We start from the raw sequence: 15,127 nt of genomic DNA, 5'->3' as shown, positions 1-15,127 counted from the left end.
AGGACTGAACCAGGAGGCCATCTTCCTCCATACCCACCCTCCATCACAATCTCCATTTGGGAACCTGTCTCCTTTCCCTTATTACAGCACTGCCGACTAGCAGAGCCTCTCCTAATCGGTGCTGTCTCCAAGACCCTGAATCATCCACCCTTTCATCACAGTGGGAGAGTTCCCCCCAGCAGTTGTGAGGGCATTCCTCTTTGGTAGGCTCTAAGGTTCTTCCCGCAAGACCCCTCTAATCTCATTTTCTAACAGGCACCCCCCTGTTCCTTAGTCTGATTACACCCAGGGGTAGTCTGCCCCATCTCCCCAGGCAGACACCTCCTTCATGGGTTTCTCCTCTCATCCAGCTTCCATAGTCCTCAAGGCTCCACGGTTCTCTACACTGCACAGAAAAATCATAATGGGTAGACCACGTCTGCGTGTTTTGGAGCTCTTGCCAAACTCTGTCCTGTTGTCACTTTATCACTTTGATCACTAGCAGTAGCTCAGTTGAGGTATCCATTTCCCTTACAGATGCCCTCTTCAGTTGCCCTAATGTTGCCATCCCTTGTTGCAGGATCCAGTAAGTCACCAGCAGTCCTGCTTGCCTCCCAGACTCAGCTGCTCCACCCCTGCCCATGCTGGGGTTCAGTCCCTGTCCTGCTATTCCTCCTTGGAGAGCTAATCTCTAAGTTACTTGCTTCTTCTCCAGGGTGTCTCTGGGTCTCTTAATCTTCCTACTCCATTCCCAGGAGCCAGGCTCTGACTGTAGCTCTCTGGTCTAGAGGCAGTCTCCAGCTCTCCTTCTGGAGCTTTCCTGACAGAAGCTCCCCGCTGTCTCCCATCCCCAGGGACCCCGATAGTTCTCTGGGGGCTCTTACTGTCAACTCTACCCCCTCATTCAGGGCTTGTCCCCAAAGAGGCCTATTCCACGTCCTGTGTGTTCCTCTAGCCTGCCACAGAGCTTTTCTAGAGAGAGCTTCCCCTCTCTGCTGGGCAACTTTCTCTTTATAGCATTCTAGTAGTCTCCCTCTAACTCACTTGCTCTATTTCTAATTAGCTGGGGGAAGGTTCCCACCTGTTTGCTCCCAGGTATTCCCAACAGAGTCGTCATGGGCCCATTAGGCCATGATCCTTCCTGAAGGCCCACTGGCACCATGATACTGCCATAAACGTTGCTTTCAATGATCGCAGCAATATGAGTGCAAGGGATGTTTGGTGCTACTGTCCCTCTAAGTGTATCTTGCAGGCATATGATATTTGCTTTCAGGCCAGACAACATGTCAGCCTTCTCTGCAGAGAATCCCTCCACACTGGAGGTGAGGATTTTAAGTACCATCTTTGGCCGAGACCCTAGGAAGGGCCCATTTATATCAACATCTGTCTATCATCTACTGAAGTCTTAGTGTCCATTTTGGTCTCTCCCAGGGTCTGTTGCAATGAGAGATTAACAGGCTCATGAGTCAGAAACAGCAGCTAGTAAAGTGAGACAGCAAATTCAGATAACGTCCATCCACGAGTTTTGAAAGAGCTGGCTGCGGAACTGGCTGGACCATGAATATTGATTTTCAGTAAGTCTTGGAACACTGGGGAAATTCTAGAAAACAGGAAAGAAGGTAATGTTGTGCTAATATTTAAAAAGAGTAAACTGGATGACCCAGGTATTATAGGTCTGTCAGTCTGATAATGAACCTGGGCAAGATAATGGAGTGGTTGACATGGGATTCGATTAATAAAGAATTAATGGAGGGTTAGGTAATTAATGCTAATCAACATGGATTTATGAAAAATAGAGCCAGCCAAACTAACTTGAATTTTTTTTATGAGATTACAAGTTTGGTTGATAAAGTTAATAGTGTTCATGTACTTAGACTTCTGTATGGTGTTTTATGGGGTACCACACGATATTTTGATTAAAAAACTAGACTATATAAAATTAACATGGGACAAATTAAATGGATTAAAGCTCACTACTGACAGATCTCAAGATATAATTATAAATGGGGAATCCTCACTGAGTGGGTGGGTTTGTAGTGCTCTCACTGCCCTCGGTTCTTGGCCCTCTGCTATTTAACACATTTATCAATAACTGGAAGAAAACCTAAAATCATCACTGATAAAGTGTGCAGATGGCACAAACATTGTGGGAGTGGTAAATAATAAAGAGGACAGGTAACTAATACAGAGCGATCTAGACTGTTTTGGTAAGCTGGGTGCAAGCAAACAATATGTGTTTTAATACAACTAAATGTAAATGTATGCATCTAGGAACAAAAAACGTAGGCCATACTTACAGGATGGGCTACTCTCCCCTGGGATTCAGTGACTCTGAAAAAGACTTGAGGGTTGTGGTGGATAATCAGCTGAACAGAAACTATCAGAGTAAAGCTGTCACCAAAAGGGTTAATGCAATCCTTGGATGCATAAACAGGGGAATCTTGGGTAGCGGTAGAGAGGTTAATTTACCTCCGTATTTGGCACTGATGTCACCACTACTGGAATACTGTGGCCAGTTCTGGTGTCCACAAGTCAAGATGGATGTTTAAAAAAATTATTCAGAAAAGAGCCAGAATTATTAAAAAATTAGAAAACCAGCCTTATAGTGATAGACTCAAGGAGCTCAGTCTATTTATATTAACACAGAAAAGGTAAGGGCAACTTGATTACAGTCTACAAGTGCCTACATGTGGAACAAATATTTGATAATAGGCTCTTCCGTATAGCAGAGAAAGGCATAATATGATCCAATTGCTGGAAATTGAAGCTAGAGTTCAGACTGGAAATAAGGTCTAATTTTTTTAAAAAAGTTAGAGTAATTAACCACTGCAATTAATTAATCATGATGGGTTCTCCATCACTGACTATTAAAATCAAGTCTGGACATTATTCTAAAAAATCTGCTCTCGGAATTATTTTGGAGAAGTTCTGTGGCCTGTGTTTTATACAGGAGGTCAGACTAGATCACAACAGTCCCTTCTGGACTTAGAATCTATGAAAATAGAAAATAATCGGAGCTTCAACAGAGGGAGGTGAAGATGAATATCCAGTATGAAGTCCTAAATGGGTAACACTAAGCAAATTTAACTGTACAGTGCTTAGATTGTAAGCCCCTTGGGATGGGACTGTCTCTTTGTGACGTACGTGAACAGCACCTGGCACTATGCACCCTCAACTAGGATACCTCTAGGTACTACTGTAATACAAATAATAGATTAGGCATGAAAGGTAGGTAAGTCTTATTCCAAACAGTGTTCGAGTATAAAGGCCACGGGGCCGCAGTTCATTGGTTAATATAGCCCCCTTCCTCGGGAGAGGACAATGCTGAATAACTCCAAAAAAGTCACTTTCTGGAGTTTCAGCAGTTTCATATTCCTCGGACAGTCTGCCTGGCCTGAAACTGGGAAACGTGGTTCTCTGCACTGATTGCTATAAATGCTTGTCTGCTAAGAGCACTATTAAGGCCACAGCCCACTCAGTGCCTGAGTGCTCTGTAGGTAGGGTTAGTGCTGACAGAAACACAGGCTTCCTTCTGGATGCTGTGAGGCTTCAGTCTGGCTTGATTTTGATGGAAGAAAGTAAAGCTTGAGGAGCCACTGTCCCTCTGGCCTGCCATCTGCACTGCTGGAAGAACATGACTGAGATGTCAGAGTGCATTTTTCAGCCACCAACTAACTAGCAGACAGAATATGTGTTGCCTTTACCAATTCAACAGCCTTCCAAGATCAGCCAGACCACCTTTCCCACTCCAAAAAGAAAACCCCAGCACTGAATTCTTGGAGAGCACTTGAAGGAGGAGCTGTGTAGAGACGAGACAAATGCTTGGTTGTGTCAGCTTTCATTCTCTCTGCCACTCTCATCTCCTCTTTGCAGGAAATTACATATATATGAATTATAGATGCTATTATTATTATTCAGACATTGATATTCTGAGCCAAAATCCATGCTCCTCTGGATATATCATTTATTTGAAGGGATTAATTTAAACACATCAAGTTTCCTAAACTTTTAGCCCCTCAAGAGCTCAGATCGATTGGAATACTAAGCTGGAAGCAGGATTCTAAAAGCCAAAAATGTTGCTGTGTCACCTGACATAATAAACTATGTCATTCAATCCTCAATATTTGCAGCTGGAGATGTAGCTACAGTCTCATATTTGGAAGGAAAGCAGTCTGTTCATTCCATCTATGGCCGTTGCTGGAATTTAAGAGTTAAGAAACCCCAGGAGTGTGAACAGGATGTTTTAAGTCTAAAAACTAAAAGTTCAAATTAGTCTTCATGGCTTGCTAGCACAGTTCACCTTGGACAGTTACAGGTAAATCCCAGACTGGTGTTACCAGGGAAGGATCTTGGCTACATGCTAGGATCTCCTGATTTTATATATGAGATAGGATGAACTAGTATAATTCAGTGTCAAACCATGTGAGAAGCAGAAACTCCTGGCTGCAACAGAGGAAACAGAAGTGAGCGGAGGCCATTACGAGACACTTCTGTCTCCGTTTTGTTAGTGTAGTAAAACTAAGCAAATCCTTTTAAACCACCATGATTCCTGCAAATTTACATTAGTTGGATTCTTTCATTCTCAGATGAACCAGCTGTTTCTTTGATCCAAGAGCTACGTGCATATTATCAAAAAGAACTATCACCTTAAGCTTGGAATCATTATTTAATGATCACCAGGTGTTGAAAGAGGCTTCTTTCCTAGGGCTCAATCCAACTCTTACTGAAGTCCACTGACCTGAGTGGGAGATGAATTGGCCCTTCTAGGGACTACACAGGTCCCTGTGCAAAAAGCCTATGCCATTTAAGCCCCAACATAGGTCTTTGGCTGGAACTTCAGTGCTACATAGAGCTTCACCCAGCCCTCTGCACTGGGCTGAATTTCATCTCCAATGCATAACATCCCCTTACAGACAGTGAACCAAATTACAGTAGTTGCAAATATATTATGTATGTATATTCAGTTTATTCAAGTCAAGGCAATACAATTACTTTAATGTGTAATGTGATAATAGGTATGTCCACTGATCAGAAATAAGTAACATCTACAAAAGAAAGCCCTATCTACAAAGACAAAATGATGATTACAGAATAGTCAGGGATTCTTGGCCCAGTTAAAGGTCAAAATCAATAAAAATGTCTGTGCCCTTTGTAACCCAAACACTAATCTCTTTCCATGTGGAAGAAGAGCTTAGTAGTTGAAATATATTTCACAGATGTGCAGTTTGGCCAAAGGCCTGCATTGCCCTGAATGGATGCCCAAAGCTAGACAGATGTCAAGCAGAATCGAAATTAATACACTTAAGGCCAGATTTTTTAAAGGTATTTAGGTGCCTAAAGAAGAAGCTAGGTGACTAGTGGGACTTTCAGAAGCAGCTATTTGCATCTTTAAGCACTTAAATGCCTTTCAAAATCTGACCCTTACGCCTACAGGAAGAACCAAAACAACAAAAAATTGAAAACATCTGTGAACAGAAGACAGAGCTTTCTCCGACTGTACCCATGTAGTGCGGGCACAAACCTGGCAAACACGTAAGATGGAACTGAAGTGTGCAGCTCGGTCCCAAAGGGGAAGAGCCACTGGAAAACAAGCATGATCTACCAGTCTAAATATAGATGCAGATGCTGCAAGAACAATTGCTCAGGGGAAAACAAATGTGAACTGTAGGTAAAAAGCTTTTTGCACGCATGAATAGAATTACACACCTCTACTGCCATGGCGAAGCAAACACAGCGAGAGAAACCACAGAGCAGAAAGTCACAGTCAGGAGGGCACTGGAGTTAAGGGCACAACTCCAGAAAAGAACATGCTGAAACAAACCCATCATCAACCTGAAACCAATTAAAATTTCAGAGTGAACGAGAGATGGGGCCAAAAAAACAGCCCCAAATGCACAGACATTAAGGAAGTTAGCAGTTATCTTGATACCAAGCAGAACACAATCCCAGATCCAAGCACCCCTTTGTACTGGGAAATATTTAACCCAGCTTTGGATCTGAATTTAGTGCTCAGGCCTCTCTGTAATTTGACCCTGTAAAACCCAATCCTGCAAGGTGATGAGCACTTTTAATTGCCATCAATTTCATTGGGAAAGGTGGGAACTCAGAAGCTTACCCACGGAAAGAAGTAAAAACCCCAATGAGCTGGGCTGCATATGGACAACAAGAGGAACATGAGAACAATGGCACCACTTAGAGTCGAACGCCATCTCTGACTGACACCTACTGGGTCAGACTGTCAAAATACTCCATCACTCTTGCAATTGGGGATAACAGCATCAGCTCCTCAGAAGTGAACTTCACCCCCTACCTACAATCATACAAGAAAATGGACAGAAACAGGTGTTCTACTGGGCTGACCGTTTGCAAAGACAAAAGGAAACTGATAAAATATCCCCCATAGATATCCCTCAGCAGTCCCAAAGCCAAAGATGAAATATTGATTGTTCATATATTTTAAGAACAGATGGAACAATTACATCTAGTCTGACCTCCTGTATAACACAGGCCATAGAACTTTACCCAGTTACTCTTGTATTGAGCTAAAACATGTCTTCCGGAAAGGCATCCAAGTCTTGATTTGAAGACATCAAGAAACAAAGAATCCACCCTTCCCTTGCTAGTTTGTTGCACTGGTTAATCACCCTCAATGTTAAAGACGGGACAAATTTTTCTAATCTGAGTTTGTCTGGTTTTAACTTCCAGACATTAGTTCTTGTTATGCCTTCCTCCGCTTGATTAAAGAGCCCTTAAGTGCACAAAGCTATTGAATCAAATTTCTGTGCACATATCAATGAATTAATTTTAATATTTTATGTAGAGATAATTGAAATTTGTCACTTGAAACATCTGTCAGTGAAAAATGGCTTTTTTGTCAAAGCAGCAATTTCCATAGGAAATGTTCAATTTTGACCAACTGGGGGGGAGGGGGGGGTTAAGGAAAACGAACTTTTGATGGAAAATTTCAACAGAATTTGAAATTCAAGGGAATAAAAACGACATTTCCTGACCAGTTCTAATTTGATGTGCCACAAGAATTCAATTAAAGTGCACACATTAGGCAGCACATATCTACCCTTCACAGCTCAAGCTGTGGTCTCAATATAGGCCAGAGTAGCACTTTTGACCATTCGCAACAGTCACCAAGGGACAGTCAAATAGATAAGAACTGCCAGAATGGAGCAGTCAACTTGCCTTCCCACCTCCAATACTGCCCCTTCTGGACCTGGCTTCCCCTCTCTAGGACAAGGAGGAGAGGGTGATGTAGGAGCCAGCTCCAATGCTAGCTGGCAGCTCCCCACCACCAGAAGCATTCATAGATATTGCCAGTAGGTGACCACTTGTGCCATCTGAGGAATCCAAATGGGCTGGATTGGAATGCGGGGCAGAGAGAGAGAGAACATGGCCCATATATTTATGTACACCTGTGTCTGAGGAGGCAGAAGGAAATCCCTGAGTGAGACAGGGAGAGATGTGTATTTGTAAAGGAAGGCAGGGAAAGCTTTCCTGACAGTTCTTAAATAAATAATTATCCAGCACTTTGAAATTAGAGGTCATATGCAAAACACATACCGTCTGGGGACAGGTGGTAATGCCAGGCAAAGCTAGTTACAAGCTAAAACAATGGCAGTTCTCTAGGAATTTCAGCATCTGCACCAAAACCCATCAAACCTGCGAAGTGATAATGACTTTCATATATTCTAGGCTCTCTGCAACAGCTTTTTACTATATAAGTAGCTTACTGCAAGTGCGAATAAAGATTTCTCACAAATGAGCCGGTTACAAGGATTTTCAGCAGATATTTGACATTTTAAAAGCAGATAAATATCAGACAAATTTTCAATGGAAGTTTTGCCAGAGTAAAAGAAAGTGTAGAGAGCAATACAGGAGTTCATGTGAAGTTTTGCCTGAGAGAGGCTTAAGTAAAGATTCCAGGATTAAAATCTGTATCTACATTATAAACAAAAAACTACATTAAAAGAACATTAAGGTTGCAAAGTTAAGCATTCAAAAGTTAGGAAATGACAGAATTAAGGTTGCCCGTGCAACCCATCATCGCCTCTTTGTGTGTCTGCATTATGATACAGTCTATTATTACATGATCTGGCATGGAAAATTTCAGTCCAAATGGTTGAAGTTTGACAAAGTTATAAGCAGCTGAAAACAGGATCTTCTAAGGAGAAGTGTCGGTCAATCAACTCTAGGCAGCACTAATTGTGTCACCTATAATAATGACTTCTAGAAATGTCACTGAATTACAATAATTGGAAGTATTTAAGAATAGACTAGGTAAATTATGGGACATTAATGTAGAAGAAAGCCATATAGTTCAACAGCATAGAATTGTATAGCACCAGAAGATTACATGATGGTGCTTTACAGAAAGCAGGTGAAGACAAACAAAATACAAAAGACAGTCTTGTTAGATTGTAAGCAGTTTGGGACAGGAACAACACAACACATGGCATAATACAAGGCTCCAAATCCAGGCTGGAAGGTACCCATTTCAAGTCACCCACTCTGTGCTGCTCTGTCCGTGCATATGTTCCAGTTACTGCAAAACAACTGGCACTTACCATGCTCATCCAGTAAGATGTTGTCAGGCTTCATGTCCCTAGAAGTGACAGAGAAGGGAAAAAGGGATATCAGCATAGAATGGTGATACATAATGTGACTGTACAAGCCTAGGGAAAGGTTTGTGCAAGATATATTATTATCATTTATACAGCACCCAAGTTTACTGGCATTTTACAGGCAGGAGTAAGAGGCCTGGTATACCAGAGACCTTCTGGGGTGGGATTATCCTGTATTTCTTCCTCTGTGAGCCGGTGATCCTTAATTTAGACATAATTAGATTAATGATGATAAAGAAGGAAAGGGAAGACTAGAGTTCCTATGATATGATCATGTGGCTGCTTTGGTTTGCAGTGTCGGGTTCTTGATAGTCCAGCTAGATGTGAGTGGTTGTTTTTACTATTAGCTTTGTTTTCATCTGAAGTAGTATTTGTTAGACTCTAGTCCAGTCCTGCTCTCAGAACGGACACCAGTCTGTTGTGAGGGGAATTCAACTGCTGAATCTCATGTGCTGCTAAGCTTCCTGGGTCTGGACAGCGACTGATCGCTATTCCTAGCTCTGGGTCTCTCAGGTGCACTCTCCAGGTGCAGACCCCATGTCTGCCACACATTCAGTGTGACCTTACAGTCCAGCCACCTAGACCCTGAAACCACTGCCACAGCCTTCTCCTTGCTTCAACATTTTTACCACAGAGTCCACCGGATGTGGAAGCTCTGGTTTTCTTAAGTTTCACCCTTCAGGAACAGTGTGGTAGGAAAGCCAGGAACACAGACTTAGCATAGGAATTTCACACACACACACACACACACACACTTTATTCTTAAAAAGTGTGAGACAGTTACAGATCCTTGGAAAACAAGAAACTCCTGAATGAACCCTCCTAATCTGATCTAACCCCATTTTGTAAGTCCTCAGGTTTGTTGCCTCCTGCCTCCACTCCTCCTTCTGGTCCCTTTTGTTTAGAGAAGCACCCCTTTTTAAAACAGACCCTGTTCCCCAGCTCTCCCAGCCATTTCTTAGACATCAGTGGGGGAATTCCAGCCCCCTTCCTTCTCCCCAGACAGGTTCCTGTGAAGAGAGTCCATTTAAAGTCAATGGTCCTGCCGATAGCAAATTCATTCTTTCACCAGGGCAGACCCATTCAATGCTAATAGTCCCTGATGTCTGTTACAGAATTACAGAAATGGGATGGAAGGGACCTCAAAAAGTCATCTAGTCCAGCCCCCTGCATGGAGGCAGGAGCAAGAAAACTAGACCATCCCTGACAGAGGTCTGTCCACTTGTTCTTAAAAACTTCCAATGATGGAGATTGCACAACCTCCCTCGGAAGCCTATTCAGAGGTTAACTATCCTTATAGTTAGAAAGTTTTCCCTAATACTGAACCTAAATCTCCCTTGCTGCAGATTAAGCCCATTGCTTCTTGTCCTGTTTTCAGTGGACACAGAGAAATATTGATCACCGTCCTGTTTATAACAGCCCTTAACAAATCTGAAGACTTACCAGCTCCTGCCTCACTCTTCTTTTTTTCCAAAACTAAACATGCCCAGGGTTTTTTTTTTCCCCTTTCCTCACAAGTCACATTTTCTCAACCTCCTATCATTTTTGTGGCTCTCCTTTGGGCTCTCCTATTTTTCCACATATTTCCTAATGTGTGGCTCTCAGAACTGGACACAGTACTCCCGCTGTGGTCTCACCAGTGTCGAACAGAGGGGGACAATTACCTCCCGGTTCTTACATATGACACTCCTGCTAATACACCCCAAAATGATATTAGCCTTTTTTTTGCAACTGCATCACATTGTTGACTCATATTCAATTTGGGATCCACTACAACCCTCAGATCTTTTTCAGCAGTTCTATCACTTAGCCAGTTATTCCCCATTTTGTAGCTCTGCATTTGATTTTTCCGTCCTAACTGTTTTACTCTTGTCTTTATTGAGTTTCATCTTACTGATTTCAGACTGATTCTCCCATTTGTCAAGGTCATTTTGAATTCTAATCCTGCCCTCCAAAGTGCTTGCAACTCCTCCCAGCTTGGTGTCATCCACAAATTTTCCACTCCATTACCCATGCTTTCCAGACATAATTTCCCTACTAAATGTCTAGTCCTTGCTACAAAATGGACGATCTAATTCACAATGATTGTTACAATTACAAATAGTGTTCATGAAACAAAACAGAATTCATAATTAGACACAGACCTATTCCCCAGTGTGTCACAGTATTGTACTAAGAAGCATTCAATCACATTATAGAATCATATTTTGGAACAAAAAAAAAAAAGCAGAAGTTTTCCCCTTTCTGTCAGGTGTAATCATAGGAAGGCTCTAAAAGTGCAAAAGCTCTGTTTACTTCAGAACATTCTGATTGGCATAAAGCAGACCCGAACAGGAGACACTAATCAAGCAGAGTCAGGATGTACAGCTTTCTGCTTCATATTCAGTTTTCACATCGCGGTTTTCATATCTGAAACCAATGCCCTCTTCCTTAAAAATAACCACTCTTCATGGCAGATGCATATTTTATTTGTGGGATATCTTGGCGAGGTTTTAAAACGAGTAACTAAGCTGCTGCAAAACTTTCTCAGTGATCTCTTAAATGACTCTTTTCACTATGAAAATTTCATTATGAATTTGAAAATTGGTGTAAAAATTGCACTGCTTTGCTTAAAAGTGTCCCCCTTTAAAATGAGCCCATTCCAAACAAAAATTAGATCATTCAAATCAATTGGTGAATTCAAAATCTGACATCCCAAATTCAACATTTTTTCATGTTTTGATGTAAAAATAACCCTTTGATTGAATTTCACAAACTAAAAAGCAGAGTGCAAAATTTCCTGAAATGTAAGAACAAATGTTTCCTTGTAAAATTTTGCCAAGAAATGTTCACCAGTTTTTCAGAGGTCTATGGCTGTTCAACAGGTTTCAGTAGGGTGATACTTTAGACACTATCCGCCCATAAACTCTGAACCAGTTACCCCTCTCTGGCCAGACAGTACCCACCAAGAGTTTGCAATAGAAAACTACACTGCAGTATGACAGTGTAGTTATTCAGAAAGACCTACATTTATTCAAAGTTTTCAAATGATGAAATGAAAAATATGAAACAGTTTAAAACATGCCCTGTCACACTTTGGCAGACATTTTAAAAGCTGGGATGCAGAGGGCAAAACGGGTTAGAAAATGCACTGGAATCGTTTCTGCTTTCATCCATTACGTTTTAGAAGTGAGTGCCTAGTTATGCAAGCCCATTTTGGTTTAACATTAATTATATTTCAATCATAAGGAATATATATCCTAAAAGTAGTTAATTTTTGGAATAAATATTTTACTGAGGGGAAAAAAAGAATGGCCCAAACCAAAACCCTGGATAACACAAGTCCAAACTTTCAGTGGATTTGAATCTGAACTTAGTGCTCTAGGCCCAAATCTAAAAAAGGGACAGAAAACAAGAGAAAGATATGTACCACCTGGAACTAGTTCCACACTCCATCCCTGTCCATGGGTAAAAATCACCCGTTGAGAGGCCCAGAAATGGAATTTAATTGATGCATATGCCCTGTTAATCCCGCAAAACAAGGCTTAACTCAGACACAGGATTTATACTGGCCCTTCGCACAGGGGTGAATTTCATCCCATAAGGAGGAGAATACAGCTAATCACTAAGCCTGGAATATTCTTGACAACACTATGCCGTGAATAAAATCAAGAGCAGCTATACTTTCAGAGGAGAAAGAGAGGAGAACAGAAGAAGCACTTGATATCAAGAGAAGAGTAAGAAGGGAACACAGTGGTCCATGCACTTTACAAAGTTTCAAGAACATGAGGACAGTGTTTATCCTCATGAAACTGGGTTGATTACTTCTCTAATCATAAGAGTTTTTGTAATTGTTTCAAAGCCTGAATTTTCTAGCTGTGTTATGGCTTTTTCGATTGCGCAGAAGGTTGACTATTCATAAATATGTTTATCAGGAGGAATGGCCAAAAGGGAATTCCCAGCCAGACGGTGTAAGAGTTTCCCAGAAGTAGGGAAATAGTTGCTAGTAACCGTGTGGTATTCTCTAATATGGCAGCTATGAAAACTGCAAAGCAAAAAATGACAGGGGGCAGGAGCTAAAGACTTTTACCCCACACAAAAGGATGAATCGAATTTCACGACGTACTTAATGGCTCTTGAAGAGCAATGTAAATTTCTTCAAGTGGTGGTTTTTATTTCATTGCTTTTAATTTTATGAAACCAATGCAATTATGGTTGCTGAAGGGTGAAATAACAATAAAATAACCTGAACCTACACAGATAAAAGACAGTTACCTTTTTTAGTGTTCTTCGAGATCTGTTTCTTATGTCCACTCTGTATTAGGTGTGTGCGCTCAACACATGCACTGGTGCCGGAAGTTTTTCCCTTAACAGTATCCGTAGGGGACCAGCTCTGGCACCCTCTGGAGTGGTGCCTGTATGGTGCATTATAAGGGGCACCACTGGCTCCCCACACCCTCAGTTCCTTCTTGCCGGAAACTCCGACAGTGGGGAAGGAGGGAGAGTTGTGGAATGGACATGAGCAACACATCTCGAAGAACACCAGTTACGGAAAAGGTAACTGTCTTTTCTCCTTCAAGTGATTGCTCATGTCCATTCCATATTAGGTGACTCCCAAGCAGTACCCCTAGAGGTGAGTAAGAGTTAATGGACATGTAGATTGCAACACAGCTCTGCCGAACCCAGCGTCGTCCCAGGCCTGCTGACTGATGGCATAATGAGCCATGAACATGTGGACAGAGGACCACGTTGCAACTCTACAGATGTCCTGAATTGGGATGTGCGCCAGGAAGGCCGCTAAAGACGCCCGCGCTCTCATTGAGTGGGCTCTAACCATCAGCGGCAGCAGAACCCCTGCCAGGTCATAACCGGTCCTTATGCACGAGGTGATCCATTGGAAATCTTCTACGTGGACACCGGAAGACCCTTCATCCTATCCACTGTAGCGATGAAGAGCTGAGTTGATTTACAGAAAGGCTTGGTACGTTCAAAGTAAAAAGACAAGGCCCTCTGGACATCCAGGGCGTGAAGACGCCTTTCTTCACTGGCCCTGTGCGGTTTGGGGCAGAACACCAGGAGCGAGATGTCCTGGTTAACATGGAATATAGACACCACCTTTGGCAGGAAGGCCAGGTGGGGCCGCAACTGAACCTTATCTTTGTAGAAGGCCATGTATGGTGGTTCTGATGTCAAGGCTTTAATCTCAGAGACTCGTCTCACCAACACCGCCGCCACCAGGAACGCAGCCTTCCATGACAGGTGGGAAAGGGAGCAGGAACCCAGCGGCTCAAAGGGCGAGCCGGTGAGCCTAGAGAGGACAAAGTTAAGATCCCACTGCGGGACAGAAGTCTGTACCTGCGGGAAGAGTCTCTCGAGCCCTCTCAAGAATCTGACCATCCTGTCATGGGAAAACACCATCTGTCCTTGGATCAGTGGGTGAAAAGCAGAGATGGCCATGAGATGCACTCTAATGGAAGAGAGTGCCAGGCCCTGGTTCCTCAAATGGACCAGGTAGTCTAGACAGGACAGCCTGTATGGAAAAACGCGAGGGAGAGATGCCACGTTCAGAGGAACGGGGGAGGCGGTGGGAAGGGGGGTATAAAGGAACTGGAGGGTATAATCCTGCTCCACTGTGCTGAGAACCCAACATTCCAAGGTTATAACTGTCCGGGCATGGAGGAAAAGGGAAAGGCAGTTGGAGAACACTGGGACAGAGGGATCCAGGGAACAGTCTGGTAGGTTGCCCTTGGACACACCCTCAAAATGACCATTTGGCCCCCTACTTGGTACGGGTCAAGCCCGACCGGGCAGACGGTGGAGGCGGGTGGCTCGGACAGCACTTGTAGCCCATGGCTCATTTGTGGGGCTAGTACTGCCAAGTCTGGCTCTCCTGGCCCTGAGGCTGCTGTGGTTTGAACCACTTACGCACCGGGGCTGGGATGTAGAGACCCAGGGTTTTTGGGGTGGTGCGGGAGTCCTTAAGGCCATGCAACTTGCTGTGCGTTTGCTCCGCAAATAGGGCTCGGACGTCGAAGGGCAAGTCCTGCATTGACGGCTGGGTCTCGGAGGACAACCCAGAGAAGAGCAGCAGGAGGCTTGCCATATGGAGTTAGCGGAAACCATGGTCTGACGCCGCCTGGAGGGCCCCCCGGCCGTGGTTGTGCTCTCATCGAGGATCGCTCATAACTCATTCTTGGAAGCCTCGGGGAGCGACCCTTCGAACTTGACCATGGTTTGCTACATATTGAAGTAATATTGGCCAAGGAGGGCTTGGCCACTCAGAGCTGAAGGCTGGAAGACCAATAAATCTTACATCAAAAAAGATCCAGCCTCCTTGAGTCTTTATTTTTGGAGGTGGCCCTGGGTTGTCCTTGCCTCTCCTTGCGGTTAACTGCCTCGACCACAAGGGAATTGGGGGCAGGGTGGGAGTATATATCATGCCCCTTGGTCAGCACAAGGTACTTGTGCTCGGCCCTCTTAGAGACGGGGCCAGGGAAGAGGGGTGTCTGCCACAGGGCATTAGTGATCTTGGAAAC

The 15,127-nt window shown here is 43.4% G+C and overlaps 1 protein-coding gene across 10 annotated transcripts in view; it reads right to left on the bottom strand.

Annotated features, from left to right (window-relative positions):
* STK32A (serine/threonine kinase 32A) overlaps positions 1–15,127 on the bottom strand; it is a 96,426-nt gene that overhangs the window by 24,574 nt on the left and 56,725 nt on the right. For all 10 annotated transcript variants that reach the window (XR_006292756.1, XR_006292754.1, XR_006292759.1 and 7 more), the window contains one exon: positions 8,556–8,593. Coding sequence is in view for 4 of the 10 variants with exons in the window: in XM_043553081.1 (XP_043409016.1) it covers positions 8,556–8,593 (38 nt within the window). In the remaining 6 variants the exon portion in view is untranslated. The remainder of the gene's footprint in view (positions 1–8,555; positions 8,594–15,127) is intronic.

The sequence above is a fragment of the Chelonia mydas genome, chromosome 8, assembly GCF_015237465.2.
Source record: "Chelonia mydas isolate rCheMyd1 chromosome 8, rCheMyd1.pri.v2, whole genome shotgun sequence".
NCBI lineage: Eukaryota > Metazoa > Chordata > Testudines > Cheloniidae > Chelonia > Chelonia mydas.
The sequence above is the reverse complement of the archived record's forward strand: the minus strand, read 5'-3'. Positions and strand labels throughout refer to the sequence as shown.